Source organism: Cricetulus griseus (assembly GCF_003668045.3).
Source record: "Cricetulus griseus strain 17A/GY chromosome 1 unlocalized genomic scaffold, alternate assembly CriGri-PICRH-1.0 chr1_0, whole genome shotgun sequence".
In the NCBI taxonomy this organism is placed as follows: Eukaryota; Metazoa; Chordata; class Mammalia; order Rodentia; family Cricetidae; genus Cricetulus; species Cricetulus griseus.
The window spans coordinates 1,438,496-1,461,792 of NW_023276806.1; the positions used below are offsets into that span (position 1 = coordinate 1,438,496).

The following is a 23,297-nucleotide window of genomic DNA, read 5'->3' on the forward strand; positions in this document are numbered from 1 at the left end:
AACTTATAAATATTCACTTTTCAGATCCTCAAAGAAACCCTCAGAGTAGATTCTGTGCAGCCCAGGTTCCCAGAGCCAGTAAGCTCTGGGGCTGTTAGCCAAAGCAGCTGCTTCTGTACAGCAATGTCTGAGCTCACAGTGTGTGGGGGGTGGGGGGGGTGTTCTCTGGAACCTGTAAAAGGTACAGGTGAGACTTAGAGTCACTGCACATTCTGCAGTGGTTACATTTGCAGAATCCAAAGGTGTAAACCAGTAAATGGTAAAACAGACAATCTTGTGCAACCTGTCTCTTTTGAAACTTTTGCATCTAATCCCCAGCTCATCTATAGTCCGTGGCTAATTTTATTTAGTATGCTTTAATTTAACACTTTGCAATGCCCTGTATGTGACTACTCCACTCCTCCCAGCTTAAGTGGCTTCAGCCTGCTGACCAGTTCCACGTGTCCCCATTGACTGCCTGCTCACCTCCCACTCAGCAGTCCTACCTGTCAGTCACTCTCAAAGATGGATAACCCTCAATATTTACTGTGAAAAGATGTGGGGACAAAAAGCAAATCCACTTTTTCCTTTGTTCTTGCATCCTAGCATATTAAGTTAATATACTTTTAGAAACCTAGACTTCTGGGGTTTTTTCCACTCATTTTTCATAACTCACAGAGGCTAGTAGAATGACTGAGTATTTCATCCTCTACAAGGCTCTGTCTTACAACTATCAACCTAAAGTTAGTAGTCCAAACTCAAGTGGTGCATGAACTCATATTGTCTCTGAATAGTCTGGTGTCTTCCTCATCTTATGATTTCCACTCTTTTCATCTGTCATTCACCTGTGGATCCATCCACACCTATAGTGGTGCTGGAGCAAGTCAACCTTCCTAAGGACTGGAGACCTTTGCTGCAGGATAGGGCACCTGCACAAGGTTTGAAAGACTCAAAGATAAACACCCAAGCATTGTTTGTCTTCCAGAAAATGTTTTAACAGCAGATGCTGGTCAGTGCAGGAAATAGCAAAGCAGCATTTAGAGCAGCTTCAAGAGGGAAAAGAGTCTTCTAACTAAAGGACTGAGGAGGGGATACAATGCAGAAATACACAGGTCCCTTTACTCCTGGAAGAGAGAGGGCTACCGTGACTCGTACTTCCTTGGGGTTGGACATGAATAGGAAAGTGGCACTTTTATATCAAGTGATGTCCTTCTGAGCTGGGGAAATGCCACCTGCTGCCTTCTTTTCCTCCTTTCTGGAGGGCCAACTCCTCTAATGCCTGCTTCTATATAGCTTCACAGGGACCTAAAAAGGCAAAATGGACCCCTGAGTTAATGGCGGGTGTGGGGGCAGGAAGATCTTTAGTACAATCCAAGCAGATTCGGTTTCAGCTCCAGCCCTCACTCTCGGGGCAACCTGGGAACATCACACAGAAAGTGTGCTTATATGTCATTCAGCAATGAAGAACTTTCTCCACTTGCCAACTTCTGGAAACGCTGCACACAGCTTCTCTGGTCCCTTCAGATTCCCTTTTCTGATGAGAGTCTTCTCACTCAAGGTCAAAAGCCCATCCTGGGCAACCTTCCTCCAATAACCACAAATGTTCTCAGCCCCTGCTCAGACACCTCTGGGGTTGCAGTCTCAGCTACACAATTTTTGGGAAGCTTTGCTGGGGACTTCCTCACAACTTCCTCACAGGCCAATTTCCTCATATGTCCAGGTCAGATTCCTTCCTTCCCTGTCCTCTGTTGTTGATTGTAAGAGGACTCTGGCCTGACTTCATCATTGCCTTTGCTTCCTAGGGAACTTCATCCACAAACTTAAGCTCCAAGAATGAGTGCCTGTTAGAGGCAGCTATGAATAATGGATCTGACATGGGCTGGAAAGTCTACCTTCCTGACAGCCCCAGAGCAAGGGGAAAATGAAGCACTGTGGCTGGTGTGCATTGCAAATTGAGTCACAAGAATATAGGATATTACATTAAAAAATAAATAAAACCCTTAGCTCAGTGCCAAGTGTATGTCTATGGATTAATTTTGCCAGTTTATTTAGACTCTGCCAAATAAGTAAGACAAATGCTAAGGTGTTCCTGTGTGAAGGGCTGAGCAAGCAAAGTATGAGGCACTTGTCTACAGACATCAGGAAACAAAGGAAGATGCAGGCTTTTACCCATCTGTTTCCTGCTGTCCATCTACAAGTTGAGTGACCACTGATAGATACTGACCCTCCCACCCTGGGTAGTCTGTCAGAAACCTTTAATTTGGCTTCACATCTTTCTTGGGCTCATCCCACTTCTTCCCCGTGTCCACTACTATGGTTATCTGGCTACTACACTGACAAAATAACCAGTAGTCAATAGTCTCTTAGTGTCTATGGGATTCTTCCAAAATCTTGCAACCACGGGACAAGATCCACAGATCCTGAAGTCTCTTATAAGTGGTACAATGCTTGCCTCTAACCATTTAGACCTTCCAAGATGTCTTAAATCTCTCTATATTATGGATAATAGCCACTACAATGCAAATGCTATGCAACCACGATATTTAGGATAAACTACCAAGGGGGAACTCCCAACAGTTTCTTATAACATATTTTTTGTTTGTTTTGGGAGTCTCCCCATGTGTCTTGATCTTTCCTAGAACCTACACTGGCCTTGAAACTTGAGCTTCTCCACCACACCCATCAGCTTTGCATATTTTTGATGCAAGATTGTTGTGGATGCCTGAAGCCCACAGTACCACACCACTAGTGGGCCTCCTTGATTCTAATCATGAATCTGCCATTTTGAAAGTTCCCTGAAGTTATTTTTTTCCTGAGAACAGATTGATCAAGTCATTCCCTTTTCATAGATCCTCTTGCCTGCTAGTCAGTTTTTATGCCCTCACAACATGTGATTCTTTTTGCAGCGGTCCTCTTCCTGAAAACCTGAGCTCAGCACAAACTTTGGTTACTCTAAGTTATTAAATCTCTTAACATGCCATGCTTTTCCAAGCTTCTCTATAAGTGTGAGAGCTGTTCTCTCTTCCAGGTTTCCTCTTTTCCTTTCCTTGTGTGCTAGTGTGAGCATGTGTACACATGTGTACACATGTAAAGTCCTGAGATCGTTAATAGGTACCCTCCTTAATCAGTCTCCATCTTATTTTTTGAGATAGCATCTCTTGCTGTACCTGGAGCTGGCTATGTGTCTAACAGGCCTGGCTCTGCCTTCCTAGCCCTGGGATTGCAACCATACACCATCATGCAGGCATTCTGCATGGGTACAAGGGATTGAACTGGGGTCCTCGGGATTTTGCAGCAGGAACTTTACTTACTGAACCATCTTAATACCTTTGGGTTTCCTCTTTCTTGACTGTCCAGCAACTGCTGGGAAGTCTTGGTCCTTCCCTCTTTCTTCTGTGGTATTCCCCACCTAAATTTTCACACACATATCAAGAGTATTTCTAATAGTTTCTTTGGATGTTACCTTCACTAATGTAAACTACCTAAAGATAAAAACCTCTGCACACCTTTAATCCCAGCACTCTGGAGGCAGAGGCAGGCCTGATCTACAGAGGGAGTTCCAGAACAACCTCCAAAACAATACAGAGAAACCCTGTCTCAAAAAACAAAAAACAAATAAACAAACAAACAAAAACCTCATTTTTACTATCATGGTGCTGAGCAGCTATAAAGCTATGATCACAGTGCTAGGAAGGAAAAAATGATTTGAGTTGAAGAAAAACCTGCACTTCACAATGATAATTCATTTCAAAATTTTAAAATTCCTTTGTCTTCATCCAGATAAGTTTTTTCCCAGACACATCTGCCCAACTTATGATGTTGCCTGAAATACATACCACGGATAGTAGCATATAAAAGAGAGTCTCAGAAAGGACTGGTGAGTGAGCAGAGTGTTGAACCTCTAATGCAGGGCTCTCTGTGACCACGATGGCCAACAGAGTAATGGTCTTCGAGAGGCAAGAAGGAAGTCTATTTCACCATGACTGTGTAACTAATGTTGGTTCAAACTTCAGTCCAAATGAACTGAATAGTTCATTTTAGGCAATATTTAAACGGCACAATTTGGTGAAAGCTTTCCTGGTAGTAATTAATTCAGTTCTATACATACAATAAGGCATACATAAATCTATAAAGCAAGCTAAATAAAAATCAGATATGACTATATGAAAATTATTTATAAAGTGCATGGGACACCTTCCATAAAGATGGTTCTGTAGATTGATTAAGAAAACAAGCTTACAGTGAGTGTCTGGGGGACGGTCCAGGGTAGTCTTGTCCACACACAGTGCACATAGGTCACCAGGCTGTTAACCACAAGACTTCTGGGTGGATGACAGGTTATGTATTCCTTTCTTTAAAGGAACAACCTGTGTGTTTAACATTCCAGGTTCTCTTAGTCCTTATCTGTGAGTACAGAGACCTCCTTGCCGCCCACATTCTAATTAGCAGAATCAAGTCTAAATTATAATTTTAAATCTTTCTGAGACATCTAAACCTTAAGGACACTGTGCAGTGTTCAGTTCTCTATTGGCAAATTTGAGAACTGTTGTGTTTTGACTTCTGCATTGACTCAGAATTTATCTATAACCACTGCAGTGAGATATAATTCATAAGCATTTACAAGTCAGTGGATTTTTAGCAGACTCGCAATGTTCTATAAACATCACCACAACCTAACTTTAGAACATTTCCAACACCCTTAAAAGCAATCTTAAATCTTTGGCAATCTTCTCTACTTCCTGTCTATAAATTTACCAATTCTGGACATTGCATATGAATGTAATCCTACAATGTGTGGTCTTTTGTTGACTTGCACCTTTCAAAGTTCATCTATTTTGTGGCATACTTCAACACTTCATTCACTGTTACTGCCAAAAAATATCCATTATGTGGGCAGGCCACTTGTGCTTACCCATGCAGTCGCTGAGGAAGGTTTGGGCTGCTGCCACTTGGCTGCTGTGAATAGCGCATCTGTGACCATTTGTGTGCACGTGTGTTTTTATTGTGCGGGATATGTCTAGGGGTATGTAGGTCATGTAGGGACTCTGTGTTTTGAAATAGATGCATCACTGTCCTTTCCAATCTTTGTACATTTGACCAATGCTTCCATATTCTCCTTATTGTCATGGTGTCTTTAAAATTAATTTCACAGTATTGCAGTTTTTACAGCTTCAAGAGCCTTCCGAAAGTTCCCCAACTAACCCTGAGTTTATGCACTGTCTTCAAGTCTATAGGGAAGTTAAAGATGTTGGTATACCTGGATATGTCAAAAAACAGGATAGAAACGGTTGACATGGATATTTCTGGATGTGAAGCCCTTGAGGACCTCTTACTATCATCCAATATGTTGCAACAGCTGCCTGACTCAATAGGTGAGGATGTAACATTTTGTCATGAGTAATTATGTCAAGTGTACAGTTTCCTTTTTGGCAGTATAACTTGTTTATGCATGTAGGTAATACACTAGTAGCCTGACATTAATTAATTAGCAAATCGACCATGCAAGATCATAAGACAGTATATTACAAATACTTTAAAATGAATTGATAACTTTAGCATCAAATCCAGCTCTCCTATTAAACAGATGTGTCTTAAAATTGTCAACAGAACTGCACAGTATTGTCATGAAGAGTAAGTGCTTCGAGTTAGAGTTAGTTGTTGATAGTGGATGCATGGTAACATTGGTCTAACAGGTAAATAAGACAAAAAATGTGTAAACATAAAATAGATTCTCAGTTTCGTTATTTTTTAAAAGGCACATTGTCCTTAATATGTTGTAAGATGTTTGCCAGGAAAAAAAATTGTCAGTAGGTATAGCATGCACTAGATCTTTTTATTTATGTATTTTATAGGTGAAGTTATAAAAGACTGAATAATGAGTAGTCCTTTTATATTCTTCCTATTTTTGAGATGGCTCAGCTAGGAGAATAGTCATCAATTCACCTGACTTTGAAATGGGGATTTTTAACCTGTTTGGAAGAGATGTGTCATGTATTCAGCAAGTTACTAACCCTTCTTCAAGCTGTCACAGACTAAGAAGCCCAACTGAAGGGAAACTGATGACAAGGCAGTTCTCATACTTCCTTCAGTATTTTACTGCCACCTTAACCATTCATTCAGGCTGATGGAGAACACTGATTTTAACAAAATCACACAAGCTTTTCCCATAAATTTGCTGACTTTTTATTTACATAATCACACACATCAAACAGTGTTTCTCCAACCATCAGGCGTAACAGAAAGCTTCATTAGACCTCTCACATTTCCCAGCTGCATCTCGGTACAGAGCTTCTGGTACAGAGAGCATCCTGGGCTCTGCTCTGAACATTAGTCACCTTAAAGAAACTTGTGAGCAGATGGGTGTGGGAAGAGCTGGAGTGTGTGTCGCAACACTGAGAAGGCTTATTAGCTACAAAGAGCCTCATCTGATCAGGACAACAGAGGGGTAGTGTGTGACTCTACACACTCACTGTCACTCCATACAACTGAAAATGCATTGATTCCGAGAACATAGTTTTGACCATGGATGCCTTTTCAGTGCTGAGACTGTCTGGCCTGTGCTGTGCTCTCCTTAATAAAGGAAATAATTTACTAATGCTAAGAATTTACATAACAAATAAAGAACTCCACAAGTATACAGGAAAATGAAGTTAAATAAGTGTGCTAAAAAATGAAAATGCATCCACTTAAATAAACATAAAATTTATAACTTGTAAAGCACCAGAGGGAGGAAAATTGAAAAAAAAATCCACACAGAAGATGAAAGAAATGCAGTTAAAGTAATCATAGAATAGAAAAAAATAAAATTATGTGTCATAAATCACAACAAAATAACAAGTATAGTTAAACAAGTCTGTTTTATTTAAAAGAATCAGTTATTTCAGAAGACAAGTCATTCTTAATTTGGCAGGATTATTTGTTAATTTAGCTTTCTTTTACAAAATTTCCACAGAATTACCCTCCACTTGGAGTAAGGCATCCCATTCGAGTGGCAGAGAACACTGAGCTGGACATGTAGCACTATAAGAAGACAGACAGAAAGATGGGTCTTAGTGCTCTAACACCTTCCTTCTAGCCCTAAGGGCTCTTGAAGGAAGAAAGTGACTCAGGGGCACTTGTTACTCATTGAACAGTCCTTTGTGTCTCACTGAAATTTCAAGGAAAATTGTATCTGGCTGTCTACCCAGGGCCTGGTTATAGACCTAGACAGGCCTTCCTCAAGAACTTCCCTGTTGGCCAACAGACACGAAACTTTGTTCTGGGCCCCAGCAAAACCACAAACACTAGCTGGATGAGAAATGGCCCCTCATCTTTCTTATTGGAATGTGGATTACCTATGGGGCCACCAATAATTTTAAAAATAAGAGACATATTTCCATAGAATTAATACAATAAAATACAACTAAAACAAAACTTCCCCTCTGTCCCATGATTCCTGCAGCTGAGTCCGTTGACAGAGAGACAAAGTCAGCAACCACTCTATGCTTGGGTCCTCTGTACGCTGTTTCCAAGAGTAAAAGGCCTCTCTTCCTCTTTCAGATGGTTTAATAAAGAGCTTCTTTGGATAGCAAGGAAAATCACTAGAGGGTATGCATATTACTTTTCAGACTATGACCACTCAGTAATTAGGGCAGAGACTCCACAGTCAAGTTACCTGAGTTCAAGTTGCTTGCCTGCTGTGTGACTTTCAACAGGTCACATCATGTCTCTGTGCTCCATTTGTTCATCATTGTGTGGGAGTAGCATTACCTCCACCACATGCTCATGTTGAGGAGCTCACTAGTTAATCTAAGGTGCCAAGTGTTCAGTCACTGGCAACTCCTGTGAGAACTTCGAGTTGGGAGACAGAGTCGTTTGCTTTCATGGTGCTATTTCAATGTGTACAAATGCCAGATAAACTTTGTCTACTATTTTAAAAAGAGCTATTTTAATGTTTGATGCTTTCATATTAATTGCGTGTCTATACAGGAATATCTACAATGGCAATAATAGTCCTCCTTATCCTTTTTGCCAATACTTCAACACCAGGAGTGTATAAAAAGATAGAAATATGGGGAGGGCAAACAAGGGAGGGAGAGAGTGACATGAGCCCACGTGAAGCTGTTACTCACCCCACAGTCAGAATCCTGCTGAGGCTCTAAAGTCAGTCCAGACTAGATCCTTCAATAATGCCTGAGCATCAAAGTGGCCAGGTCTTAGTGAGTTCTTGTAAATCCACAAACTTGGGCTGTACAGAAAGGCCTAGCTCGCTTCCTCCACACCTCCAATCTACACAGAAAACGCTTGCTTGAGTCAAAACCTGCCTCAAGTTTTCCTTAACATTACTTCACACCCAAGGCCTCAGATCTTCCAGAAGCTCTCATGGTGACCTGGTGTCTGCTCAGCTGTCTGTCACCCACCCTTCAGCTTCTAGGGACTCACAGTGGTGAAAAGACTCAACCCTCCCACAGCTCCACTAGTGAGCTAGAGCAGGGCTGTCTGATGGAGGCTTGGAGCTACAAACATACTACTGTAATTCACAGCCCTGCTCATAACATAAGCAAGCCCCGTGTCCTTTTACATCCCAGAGCTAATGTTTCAAAGCATTCACAGGGACGCTAAGATGGTTCAGACACCTTTTGAACAGATGGCTTAGGAGATGTTCAGGTCAGTACAATGAATTTGCACCAAGGGAATGTCCTGCTTTCCACACGATATTGCTTTCAAGATGACGAGTTAAGCTCCTCATGCTGCAGGTACTCTGTTGCAGCAGTCCGACAGCAAGGGCAGGTCTCTTCGCCTGCTGCTAAAGAAAATGTAACTGCACTGAAATCCTACGTCAAACATAGCTTTACTTCAGACTTCATGTGACTTCCTCTGCCTTTAAAAAAATTTGTCAGAATACTAAAATGGGTGGACATGCCCTGACACCATGTGTACAAGGTATGAATGTCACAGGATGTAACATGCTCACACACCAATTTTAGGATGATTTCAGAGGATTGAATTTTCGTATAACTTTATCAAAAAGTCCTGGAAAAAATTATTAAAATAGTTTAATTTTCTTTAACTTAACAACCCTCAAAACATTTTATCATGAATTTATCATTTTCATGACAAATTTTCTGCAGGACACAGTAATCTATAGCATATATATATACATAGTTCCCACGTAAAACAAAAGCTAACCTAGTACTAATGTTTTGTCCTTGGGTTTGGCTATTGAAGTCACATTGATTTACAAGCTCTATGATGGTTGAGAAAGACAGGTGATTATGCCAAAGACAGCAATTTTCCCATTACTGTGTGATGATTGCACACTAAAGGTAATGGAAGGAGAGCAATCCATAAAAAGTGTGGAGGACATAGATCAGACAGTGAAAACTAAATAGTTGTGGGGCTGTGTCGATTGCTCAGTGGTTAAAGCACTTGCCAGAGAACAGAGAACTGGACTTTAGATCCAAAACACCCACATAAACACCCAGATCACCCACCCGCAATTCCAGTCTCTGGAGGTAGAAACAGGATCCAGAGAAAGCCTGTAAGACAGGTAAGTAAAATCGGCTGGGTCTTGGTAAGATAGAAATAATTGGCCTCAACAACGCAAGAATGTGTAAGAACAATCCTAGAAGACGCCAGATACCAATCATGGGCCTTCACACACGTCTACACAACCACACAAATACAAGCACATATATACATTTAAAAGATAGTTTTAATATCAATCCCTGGTCAGGTCAATGTAAGGCATTAAAAATTGCACTCTTTAACAGAATTGTGCTGTTTTTCTGGGATTTTGTCTTTTACTTTTTTTTTTTTAAATGGAGAATGCTGGATGTCTACAATTTTGTTCAAATTACTGCAGAACATGGAAAAGCTGTTGCTGCTATTGATGCATAACATACTGCCATTATTGATATATATATATATATATATATATATATATATATATATATATATATTTGAATTTTTGGAAACTTTAGCTGTGCTGTCAACTTTGGAAAAAAGTATCCCAATTTACTGTGTTGAGTTGGCATTGTACAAAAATTAACAGACATATTGGTCTAGAAATGTTGAACTTAATTTTTTCCATCTGTACAGGGGTAACGCACTGTATTAAATATGTAAGGTATTTTAAAAAGGAAGGGATTTTGAGAGCCCATCCCATGTAAAGGGATGCTCTCTTGTCCTGGACACATGGGGAAGGGCCTAGGCCTGGACCAGGATTATGTGATAGACTTTGGGGAGCCCCTTTTGAGGGCCTTACCCTGCCTGGGGAGTGGAGGGGAATGGCTAGGGGCAGGTGGGATGTTGGGGGAGGGGAGGGAGAGGGAGAAGGGATTGACAGGTGAAGCAAGCTTGTTCCTAATTTGAACTAATAAAAAAATGAATGATCAAGAATGAGTAGGTTAGCTGGATAGAAATGGGATGGAAGTTTCTGGATGAATATTTAATATGTAATTTAACAATAAAGATAAATAGTACAATTAATTTTTTTTAAAAAATTGCACTCTTTTTATGTCTAACACTGATCAAGTCCACCATTCCTGGAATTGCAGCACACGACTCACATGTGGTCATTTTCCACGACTGTAATCATAAACTTTTTGTTGCAGGACTTCCCTTCCGACTTTTTGACTGTTCTGCTCTTGTTGTTTACAACTGTTTCCAGTCTGCAACATAAGAAAATGAGTTATCCATGCTTAGTCATTAATTCAATATTAAATCTCAACTGACTCAAAATGTTTCTACTGGTCCATTTACTGGAAAACAAGAGACAGAGATGTGAGCATACCTCTTGACAAGTGTATTGGCCCTAAGTTTGTTTATGTAACTACTCTGATGTTATTTACTCCCATTGACACATGAATTTTTATAGCAAAAACACAAAGCCAGTCTCTGTGTGTTTGTCTATTGTATACGCAGAACATAGCCAGTGGAAACACCATGCACTCATAATGAGAAATCCCTCTGATTTTTTTCAATGACATTTCCTGATCTGTGTGTATTAATAAAACATATTCTCTGTTTCAGGACTGCTGAAAAAGCTAACAACTCTAAAAGTAGATGACAATCAACTTACTATGCTACCCAATACAATCGGAAAGTAAGTGCCCACACCAGCCCAATCAGCCTGTGTGTGACCAGAAATTAAAGGTTCTACTGTCTTTCCTATCAAAACATTGCTGCAAATTCTTCCTTTAGACTGTATTTCATTCAGTTACTGTTTGTATACATCTTAATAACTTTATATCTTAACACTGAATCCATTGCAACTATAAAACATAATGAGAAATAGTCAACTGATAACCTTTCTCTTCCCAATTATATCCTCAGGCACTACCCTTTCTTCACTGGGTTAAACTCAGGGGAACTGAATTCAAATTCATCTATCCCTTAAAGGTTATAATTGGTGTCTTGCCTCTTAGTTTACATTTCTTGTACAACTGATGTCTTGATTCTTTAAAGACAAAATTAAGAGGTTTGGTAAGCCAAACATGGGCACAGGAGAACTGCTTTCTCAGCAGGAAGAGACACCTGCTAGCTTTGGTTTCCATGAGAAACAGTTCCTGTCTGTGGGTGTGGTAAATTGGGTTCTAAAGTCTAGTTTAATTCCAGACATACATTGGACACATTCCTATCCTAAGCTGGCAGTCCACATCCTGAGTGCAGGGTTTGTTTCATGCTGTTAGGTACAGGAGCAAGCAGCCTACACCCCTCTGCTTCCTTCCTGGAAGACAGGTAGCATTACACAAACTAAACCAGAGTCAGCCTTTTAGCTTAGTCATCAGCAGCAGTTACTACAGTCCCTTGACTTTCAAATGTGGAGAAACATGAACTGATCAAACAGTGGCTCAATACAGGCATTTATACAACTGTGTTCCAAAGGCCCAGACCCATGATCACCAGTCAGCTATTAGCTACCAGTCACTTGGTAGGTAGTAAATAGAGCAACCCAGCATCTACAAATACCAACAAGATAGAGCAGTGAGTCTTCATGGTGATTAGTATGATATGCTAAATGCCTCAAAGGCAAAAGAAACACTTGCTCTGGGTGAAAGAAACAACACCTAAAAGTTGTACAGGGCCAGTGCCTCTGTAAAGGAGACCTATAACCAACATAACCCTTGATCACCATGGACTGTGTAGACACAGAGATCCACTCTCAGGCTACTATAACTGGTTGGATAGACATTCCTAGGCACAGGCATCACCTCTAGTGGGACTCACAAGACAATGACCAGAAAAATGAACCATGAAGAAGTCTAATTCATGGTCTGACTATAAAGGGAATCCAAGGCAGCCACCATAGAGAAATGTTTTCCGAAAAGTACCTGAAGAAAAGATTCATAGCTAATTAAGAAAGTAGAGTACCTAGAAGACCACAGGCTCAGTCCTCTACTATGCTTCTCTAGTGTTATTCCCAGGCTTTCCTGGCACATTGCACCCTCCCTACTGCACACCCCAGGAACCCAGAGAAACACCATCACCCACCACTACCCACTCTAGTCCTAGACTCTCTTTCTGGTGTCAGAATAGGTAGGATGCTCAATAGCCACTTGTGTTACCAGCATTCTACCATTATAAGAAAATTGTATTTAAGGAAGAAATTTGTTTGAGCTCACACATCAGCAGGTTCTGAGCATGGTCACTTGGCTCTGTTGCTCAGCTCCTGTGATGCAGCAGAACACCATGACTGGGAGGAAAGCAAAGCTGCTTAACTCACAGTAGCTCAGAAGCAGAATGAGAGATAGGGAGTAGGGACAAACATATTCTTGAATATGCCACAGGTGACTTACATTCTAGAGCTTCTACCTCCTTGGTAGGTAGAAGCTACGGATCCATCTATGTGAAAAATCCATTTACAATATTAGAACACTCAAGATCCTGATGCTTCCCAGAGCCCTGCCACTAATACACTGCCCAAGAGACCCAGCCTTCAACACTTAGAGAAACATTGGGCATCCAACCATAATGCTAACTTCATGCCTCCCTGGGATGTAACCATGCAAGCTTTGCCCTAAAGCATCCTAAAATCTATAGTCAGTTAGTGGTTGCTGGGGGAGGAAGAGGTATTATCTTCAGTGACATAGCTTCTAATAAGTTGTCCACACCTCGGCAATGACTAGTCATCCATGCTTCTGCCGGCATCTCTAATTAAGTGATTCTTCTGTGGTTCACAAAGAGAAAAGAGAGAGAGATAATGAAAAGGTTCAGGCTTTATTGCTACACAGATTTTGTGCCAATTACTGGAGAAACCACCAGATAATGTTATAAAATTTAAAAAACTCACTTGATAAAATACATAAACACAGTTTACACTGGCCTGATTGTTATACCTGGTACATATCAATCCCAACACTCTTTGTTTCTAGGCTTCCCTTTCTCTGGGACTTCTAATGAGAGAAACTTTGTCCTGACTCTTTGGTCCTGTCTCGTTTGTTACCTGAAAGAGTCTCTTCTATTCTTCCTAAGACTGACTACTTGCATCCTTTAAGTCCATGCTTTAAACTACAACAGTCATCACAGGCACCTGGGAATCTGGTTTAATAGACAAGCTCTGGTCTAATAGGCATGACACCTGAGAGCTTAGAGTTCTGAACATGGAGGTTTCTGTCCCATCAGGTCCTGCCACCCTTCAGCCCCAAATAAGCACGCAGAGACATATTAATTATTAAACTGTTGGTCGATGACTAGGGCTTCTTACTGGCTAGCTCTGTCTTAATTATTAACCCATAATTACTAATCTATGTATTTCTACATGGACTTATCTTACCTGGGAACACCTGGTGCGTCCTATCTTCCCAATCTTTACATGGTCTCTGCCTCTCCTCTCCCCAGAATTCTCCTCATCTCCTAGCCCCACCTATCTTCCCACCTGTACTGGCCAATCAGTGTTTTATTCATTAACCAATAAGAGAAACCTATATACAGAAGGACATCCCCCATCAGAGTTCTGCACTATTCCCAGATGATTGGGTAACATCACAGCTTCTGATTGAGCAGCAAGACTCCAGATCTGAGTTTATGTACCACAAGCATGAGACTCCCTTATGCTCCCTACCAAAATGTCCACCAGAAAATGCCCTCTCTCCACTGTGGTTGCCTTCATGAAAGTGCTGCCAAGCCTGGCTTTTTACATCCCGATTCACGCAGGTTATAACGGCTTATTTTATAGATTATCTTGCTCTTTAATTCCAACTCAACAAAAATTGTATAACAAATCTCAATTAAGGTAGTTTTCATCCTAGCTCTAAAACTGTATGAAGCTTCTAAAAATGGTGGTGCCTAATGTGCTCTTGGTAAACTGTCTCTCTGAGTTTTCCATGGGTCTGTGCTTGTTGTTAAGAGGCTGAAGGTATCAAGCTGAAAGGGGGGGGGGTAATGGATGTGTCTTTCTATTTAGAACTCTAATGTTCTGACTTTTGCTAATTGCCTTGACTCAGAATGAAAATGCAAAGTGAAAAATGGGGAAATTATGCAAGTGAAATGGGTGCCAGGTTACCACATACTTAATTTTCTTTTGCTGAAATTGGTAACTCTTAAAAGTAGGAAAGATACTTTTCAAAGATAAATGGGACCACTTAATTCAAAGGTTGATGGCTGGCTTATAGGGCTAAAGATTGGAAATTCCATCATAGTTACTCATTCTTCAGAGATTTGTAGTGTTATTATCTTTCTTTGTTGTTCTGGGAAAGAAATAAAGTATTAATAGATTGGATTAACGCTTCTAAAGACTAACCTGAAAATCAGTAGGAAATAAAACAGTGTCACTCCTACTAGGTTTGGGGTTTTAGTTTTGCTGCGGGTGTTTGTTTTATTTGGTTCAAGGAAGTGTGCTTCCTTTGCATGTAAGTGTAATGAGGGGCTGGAGAAATGGCTCCACTGGTAAAATGACTACCACTCAAGCATGAGGACCCGACCTCATCATTCATGAGAAAAATGCTCGGTTCTCACTTGGGATTGCAGTGACGATGTTATCTCTTTAACTGCTTGGAGCAATAGCCCCGCTGAGGTGGCTGAAACAACAGACACGCATTTTGATGTTTCTAGAGTTTGAACCCAGCAAGGCAGCCTTTATCAGAGTGTTCCTCTCTAGGCCTGCTAGTAGCTGCCATGATATTGTAGTCATGTGACTTCTCCTTGGCACATGTGAGGAAGTGTGAAGATGCTCTCTTATCAATCTTGTGGCTGTATCCAGTTCCATTACCTCCCAAAGGTTCCATATCTCAATTCCATGACATTGGTTGGGTCAGGACATCAGCACATGAGTTTTGGAAGAAAGTACTATTCAATCTATAACATATACATTTGAAACCTTTCATAAATGAGATACATAGTATTTTCTAGGCATGTGTGTGTGTGTGTGTGTGTGTGTGTGTGTGTGTGTGTGTGTGTAAGTCTGTGAGGGGGTATATGCTTGTGTATGCACCTGCATGTAGAAGCCACAAGATGACCTCAGGTGTTGTACCTTAGGCACTCATCTGTCTGTCGTTTTTTTTTTTTATTATTATTATTTAACATAGTCTTTCCTTGGCATGGAGTTTACTCAATAGAATGAACTGGCTGACTAACAAGCCCCAGGATCCTTCTGTCTTATGTCCCTACTGCTGGGATTCAAGCCACCATGCCCAGCTCTTTTATATAGGTATTGGAGATCCGCAGTCAGGTCCCCACATTTGATCAGCAAGAACTTTACCCACTGAGCCATTTCCTCAGTCATCAAGGCTTCTATAGAGGCCTTAGGAATAAATTGTTCAGTCATGGCACAACCAAGAGTTATCTGATTACAGGGACATGAGTTCTATCACCGTGTGATCATCATAGAGGCACTTCCTTCCACAAGTGCAACAGTGAACTTTCGAAGAAGTTGAAAGAATACCCTCCAAAACACTGACCAAAAAAAGCATAACCTAGTAAACACTTCACACAGTAGAGCTGCTTGCTGTCCTTATCAAGGGTGTCTGCTGCACAGCCTAGCATGTTTTGCATTCTGTATGATAGCAGCACAGTAGGTCTGCCTACACCAGCATCACCACACACCCAAGTGCAGAGCCATACTATGTGTAAGGGTATCACCAAGCAACCAGGGTTCTGTTTTGTTTGGTTGTTTATTTTGCTTTGCTGTTCCATTTGTTTTGTGTGCTAAGGACCAGTCACATGACTTCACACATGCCAAGCAAGCATCTGCAATGGAGCCACTCTTCCATGTTTGCAGTGAAAATCCTTCAGAACCATTGTCATCCACCAGAACCACTGTCATAAATGCCATCTGCCACTCACCAGAAGATGGTCACACAGTGCACTGCTGTATTTGATTACAGGTCAAAAGTATTAGAGTAATTTGAAACATACAAATTAAATGTACTGCTCCCATGATAGAGCCTTCACATTCACTCATTCACAGTGATGAGGAAAAAGTACAAACTTACTGCGGTTTTGACTGGTTCAGACGATGCTTTTAGTGCCTTCATTTGGAGCATGTAGAATTTAACACAAAACGTGTCAATGAGCAGGGCTATGCTCTCCATTCACCACAGAAGTGTGGTTTATTGCAGTATTTTGCATTTTGATAACAATTTTCTCATACAATCTAAAATAATTTTTCAGTCTTCCTTTTCAATTGATCTAATTTGCTTCCTAGGGAGCGAAGAAAATGAAAGATTTGTAGCTGCTGTGTGTGGGTGGACACCTTGGGTGGAATGGAAGTGTGCTGTCTGTATAAGGATGGGAAGTTCTGGGATCTGGACAGTACTTCTAAAAAACACAGCTTCCTCCTCAGTCTGACCAAACCCAACTTGGAGATTTAGAGAAGGCTTCTTCCATTAATGATACAGAATTAATGAGACTGCACATGTCTTGTCATTATTTAGAAACAGCCCGACAGACAACCTAAGATTAGTGGAAACATGAAAGATGTGACCGAAGACTTAATCCCCAGCCCGAATTAAATGAATTTATTTATATTATCTGAAATAAGAATAATGGAAATCAAGTTTTCTCTCATATATAGAATTGGGATTTAAGAAAGAAAAAATGTAAAAGTAGAGAAAGGACTATCTGAGAAAGGGAGTGACCATCAGAAAGGGTAGAAATAGCAGAGAGGGTGAATATAACTAAAGTATGTTTTATGTTCATGCATGCATACATGCATGTATATGAGGATGTCACGATGAACCCATTATTGTATACAAATAATATATACCAAGAGAAACACATTTAAAAGAATTAAACTAAATTAACTCAGTGTCCCTCTTGCCCACAGAGCATTTATTAGGTTTTACTTCCTTCCTGTGTACTTAGACCTTACAGACATGGCTAAGCCCTACTGCCACCTCTGCTACCCAGTTATAAGACTGACAGTGGACCAACTGAGCAACTCGCCAGATACTCCCTCTGATGGTCATTAAGTACAGACTCCAGCTCAACTCACTGTCTGCAGCTTGGTTTCTGCCCTGAGCTCAGCCAACACATTCACACAAAGTCTGAGACTTTCACAGCTGCAGTAGCTATCTAACAATTCTCTCTCTGTCTCCCTCTCTCCTCCCCTCCCTCTCTCTCCCTTTCCCTCTCTCTTTCTCCCTCCCTCCCTCCCTACTTACCTTTCTCCCTCCCTCTATCCAAAATATCTCCAGACAGACAAAAATTGTACAGAGACATAGCTAGTTCATGTGCCTCTCACAAACTGCTAACCAACTTTATTTCATGACACAACCAAGTTTAACTAAGTCAGTTTCCCTTAACAACATCTGCGTGTTCAGGAGATGGCTTAGGCTTTGATTCCTCAGCATGTGATCTATCTCCTGCTATGTAGTCTTGATGGAGTCTGACCTCTACACCAGGGGTAAATGAATGCTTAACCCTTATTGCACTGTATAGATCGGGTATTCCCCACCTTGCAGTTGAGGGGGGTTATAGTGCATAAAGTTCACTCAGCTCTCAGGGGTCACATTACCTCTGTTAAGAGTTAAAGATGCATTAAGATGAAGCCCAAAGCATTTGTTCCTATTCACTAGTAACTGCATTCATTGTAGCTTCACTAGTCATAAATAATGGATTATTTGCATGAAATGTTCATATTCCTTACTCCATTCGTTCTGTAACTGGGGACCAGGGATATAGGATTATCTTTCCAGCAGGAATCTCTGGAAGACTAAACTAAACTAGAAAAAAGCATAAAGCACACCTTCAGAAATGGGGTGGAGGCGTTCCCTGCTGTTCCTGTCACTGATGCTGACAAATCTGGGACCCTCCTCTATTTGCCTTCAGAAAAAGGCAGACCTCCCAGGGATATCAACTGAATAGGACGTATCAAGTTACAATAAGACTAGGCATATCCCTCATATTAAGACTGGACAAGGTAACCTAGTAGGAGGAAAAGGGTCCCAAAAGCAGACAAAAGAGTCAGAAACAGCCCTACTCCCGCTATTAGGAGTCCCCCAGTCCCTCCACTGGAAGCATTGCTTATTGCAGAAAATGGCCAGTTCAGGTTCCATGTCCTCCATTACTTTAGAGTATTAACTAGGGTCACCCTCATAGGTCCCTAGGAGTTTCCATTGCACTGGGTTTCTGCCTTGCCCCCCAAATGCCCCTCATTTCTAGCATCTCTTCTAGTACTCTCTCACTCTAGGCCTCCCAACCCGATCCCTCCTATTACCATCCCATCTGCCCCCAGTCCACTCATGAATTCTATTCTGTTTCTCCTTCCCAGAGAGATCCACCTTTCCATTCTTGAGCTCTGCTTCTTACTTAGCCTCTCTGGGTCTGTGATTGCAGCATGAGGTTATCCTTTGCTTCACAGCTAATATCCACTTAAAACTGAGTACATACCATGTTTGGCTTTCTGGATCTGGGTTACATTACTTAGGATGACTTTTTTCTAGTTCCATCCATTTGCCTGAAAATTTAATAATTTTTTAACAGCTGAGTAGTACTCCATTGAATAAATATACTACATTTTCTTTATCCATTCTTCAGTTGAGAAATATATAGGTTGTTTCCAGTTTCTGGGTGTTTGAATAAAACTGCTATGAACATAGTTGAGTAAGGGTCCTTGTGGTGCAATGGAGCATCCTTTGGGTATATGTCCAGGAGTGGTATAGCTGGGACTTGAGGTAGATTGATTCCCAATTTTCTGAGGAATGACCATATTGATTTCCATAGTGTCTGTACAAGTTCACACTCACACCAAGAATGGAGGAATGTTCCCCTTGCTCCACATCCTCACCAGCATGAGCTGTCATTTGTGTTACTGATCTTAGCCATTCTGACAGGTATAAGATGGAATCCCAGAGTAGTTTTGATTTGTTTTTCCCTGGTAGCTAAGAATGTTGTACATTTCTTTAAGTGATTCTCAGCCATTTGAGATTCTTCTGTTGAGAATTCTCTATTTAGAGCTGTATCCCATCTGGTAATTGGATTATTTGATTTGATAATGTCTAGTTTCTTAGTTCCTTTATATATATTGGAAATGAGGTCCCTGTCAGATGTGGGGTTTGTGAAGATCTTTTCCCCTTCTGTAGGCTGATATTTTGTCCTGTTGATGGTGTTCTTTGCCTTACAAAAGCTTTTCAGCCCCATTTATTAATTGTTGATCTTAGTGCCTGTACTATTGGTGTCCTTTTCAAGAAGTTGTTTCCGGTACCAATGTGTCCAATGCTATTCCCCTCTTTATCTTCTATCAGATTCTCTTCTATCTGGTTTTATGTGGAGATCTTTTATTACTTGGACTTGAGTTGCTAGTATGAGATCTCTCCAATTTCTTTATGAAGACACTTATTGCTATGAACTTTCTCTTAGCACAACTTTCATTGTGTCCCATAAATAAATGTTGTGCATTTATTTTCATTGAATTCTAGGAAATATTTAAATTCTTTCTTTATTTCTGTCTTGACCCAGCAGTCATTCAGTAGAGAATTGTTCAGTTTCCATGAGTTTGTAGGCTTTCTGTTGTTTCTGTTTTTTGTTGAAACTCAGATTTAATCCATGGTGGTCTGATAGGATTATTTCAATTTTCTTTTATCTGTTGAGACTTGTTTTGTGACCAAGTATGTGATACACTTTGGAAAAAGTTCCATGAAATGCCGAGAAGCAAAGAAAGTATGCTATTTTGTGTTTGCGTGAAGTGTTCTGTAGATATTTGTTAGGTCTGTTTGGTCCATGATGTCTTTTAGCTCAATTATTTCTGTTTAGTTTTTATCTAGATGACCTGTCCACTGGTGAGATTGAAGTTCTGAAGTCTCCCACTATTAATGTGTGAGATTTGTTGTGTGGTTTAAGCTTTAGTAATGTTTCTTTTACAAATGTGTGTGCCACTGCATTTTGGGCATAGATGTTAAGAATTGAAACATCAGCTTGGATTTTTCCTTTGATGAGTACGAAGTGTTCTTCCCTATCTCCTTTGGTTGGAAGTCTATTTTGTTGGATATTAGAATAGCTATATCAGTTTGCTTCTTGGGCCCATTTGCTTGGAAAATCTTTTTTCAACCCTTTACTCTGAGGTAATACCTGTCTTTGATGTTGAGATGTGTTTCTTGTATGGAGCAGATGGATGGATACTGGTTGGTTTTTTTTGGTTTTTGTTTTGTTTTTCCATTCTGTTAGCCTGTCTTTTTATTGGTATATTAAGTCAATTGATATTGAAAGATATTAATGACCAATGATTGTTGATTCCTGTTATTTTGGTTGGTAGTGGTGGGTGTGTGTGTGTGTGTGTGTGTGTGTGTGTGTGTGTGTGTGTGTGTGTGTGTCCCTTCTTTTGGTTTGATTGGTGTGAGACTATTTCCTGCATTTCTATAGGTGTAGTTAAACACCTTCTGTAGGCATAGATTTGTGGATGAATATTGTTTAAATTTGACTTTGTCATGGAATATCTTGTTTCTCTATGTAATTGAAAATTTTGCTGAGTATATTAGTCTGGGCAGGCATCTGTGGTCTTTTAAAGTCTCTAAGACACATGTCTAGGTCCTTATGGCTTTTAGAGTTTCTGTTGAAAAGTCAGGTATAATTCTAATCGATCTAGTTTTATGTTACTTGGCCTTCTTCATTCTTTAAGGGGCTATAATTTTTTATTAATTCATTTTTTACATTCCAATCCCAGTTCCCCCTCCCTTCTCTCCTTCTGCTCCTCCTACATCTCCCCCATCTCCCATCTGTTCCTGAGAGAGGGTAAGTCCTCCCCTTGGAAGTCTACTAAGTCTGTCCCATCATCTACCTTGTAGCTTTTAATATTCTTTCTTTGTTCTGTATGTTTAGTGTTTTGGTTATTATGTGGTAGGGAGACTCTCTAATCTGGTATAATCTATTTGATTTTCTATAAGTTTCCTATACCTTTACAGGCATTTCCTTCTTAAGGTAAGGAAAATTTTCTTCAAGGATTTGGTTAAAAATATTTTCTGGGCTTTTGAACAGGATTCTTCTATTATTTTTAGGTTTGGGCTTTCCATAGTGTCCCAGATTTCCTGGATGTTTTGTGTCAGGAATTTTTTTTTTTGATTTAACATTTTCTTTAACTGGTGTATCAATCTCTTCTACCATATCTTCTGTGCCTGAGATTCTCTTTTCCGTATCTTGTCGTCTGTTGTTGATGCTTGAGCCTGTACTTCCTGTTTGCTTACCTAGATCTTTCATCACCAGAATTCCCTTGGTTTGTGTTTTCTTTATGGCTTCTATTCCCATTTTCAGGTTTTGAACAGTTCTATTCATTTCCTTCTCCTGTTCATATTTTTTTCTTGGCTTTCTTAGTCTTCCTTAAGGGATTGTATTCACTTCCTCCAATTGTTTGTGTTTTTCCTGGATTACTTTAAGGGATTTATTCATTTTTCTATTTAAGGACCTCTATTATCTTCATGAAGTTGGTTATAAGGTCCTTTTCTTGTGCTTCAGCTGTGTTGGAATATTCAGGTCTTGCTCTAATAGGATAGATAGTGCCGAGGCCTGGCTTATACCAGTCCCATGCTACAGAGGCTATCTATTCCGGACTGATGTCTTTGGAGCTGCTATTGGAGCCAGCAGAATGTCCCTGGGTTCATCCCTGAATCAGGGAGTGCTGGACAGGGAAACTCCTAGCTACTCAATGGCAATAAAGATGAGACACAGACATCTTGTCATTTCAGGTGGGCTCTCAGTCCATGCTGGAGTCTGGAGTCCCCGGTTTATTCAAGCATCCTCTTAAATAGCTTTCCAACCATGGGGTGACTGCAGAAGACATCTACTATCATGTATAAAGCTGATATCAAATAAATCTTTTAATCTTAGAGACGCCCCTAAACAGTCCCTAGGCACCAAACAAGCCCTCAGACCAGGTGTAGGCATATCCAAGGCCTAGGCCTGTTGTTAAGCAAACTAGGAGACATTCTCCACTGAGGCCAAGCCATCCAGTGGTAATTACCCAAACATCTAAAAGACAATGAGATTCCAGCTCCTGGGATAGAGTTTGAGGCCTGTATCCGAAATACCATAATTGAAATTTTTCAGGCCCCAACAGGATAGATAGCTGGGCTCTGGTGGGGCCATATTGCCCTGGATGTTGTTGATTGTGTTTTTACACTGGTGTCTAGGCATGTGGGTTTAGTATGAGTATAGGTCTAGGTGCTGATTTTTGAGTTTGTCTTTGTTGAATGGGTACTTTGTTCCTTGGTTTCTATTTCCCCTGTGGCCTTCTGATTTGTATGGTCCATGTTTCTGGCAGCCTGTGTGATGCACCTGATCAGCGGATATCTGCCCGTGTAGGGGCTGGAGCATGGCAGTGGGGACAAGTGGGAAGGGGTGTCAGTGGCTTGAGTTTTTCGGCTGTGTACTGAGTGCATGGGAGGGTTCCAAGGACAGGTGGTCCTGTTACCTGTTCTCTATTTTGTTTGTTCTTTATACTTCATTTTTATTAATACCAGTGGTAGCCTGATAAAATATGATAACTGAGTTTATATAAGAGCCTATACTAAAACACCTTTAGTGATTTTAACCACATGATTATTAATAAAATAAACTGGCATTGTATGTTATGGGTTTAAATCTTGGAAATTTCAGAGATCATTGAAAAGTCTTTGTCCTCACCAGCTCTACTTTATAACTCAAAGATCCCATATAACTGTCAGGCTCTTAATTCATCTGTCCATTGTATAGGGTAAAGAATGCTATCTTTTTAAAAGAGAAGGACCTCAACTTCATGATGGCATGGCCCTATGTAGAAAAAAAATTGCTTTTGCTACTGTATTCTAAACACACAACACAGAACAGAAATGGTGAGAGGAATGTGTGGTCTTTTCCCACACAGGATAGTTCGTCAGTGGTCAGTAGACCCAAATTGGGGTGATACAACTTAACTCAGTTCAGACCCATAT

The 23,297-nt window shown here is 40.5% G+C and overlaps 1 protein-coding gene across 2 annotated transcripts in view; it reads left to right on the forward strand.

Moving 5' to 3' along the window:
• The window catches only part of Lrrc7 (leucine rich repeat containing 7), a 362,920-nt gene that overhangs the window by 241,865 nt on the left and 97,758 nt on the right, over nucleotides 1-23,297 (forward strand). For both annotated transcript variants that reach the window (XM_035451112.1, XM_035451113.1), the window contains exons 9-10: nucleotides 5,207-5,351; nucleotides 10,993-11,065. In XM_035451112.1, coding sequence (XP_035307003.1) covers nucleotides 5,207-5,351; nucleotides 10,993-11,065 — 218 coding nt within the window. The remainder of the gene's footprint in view (nucleotides 1-5,206; nucleotides 5,352-10,992; nucleotides 11,066-23,297) is intronic.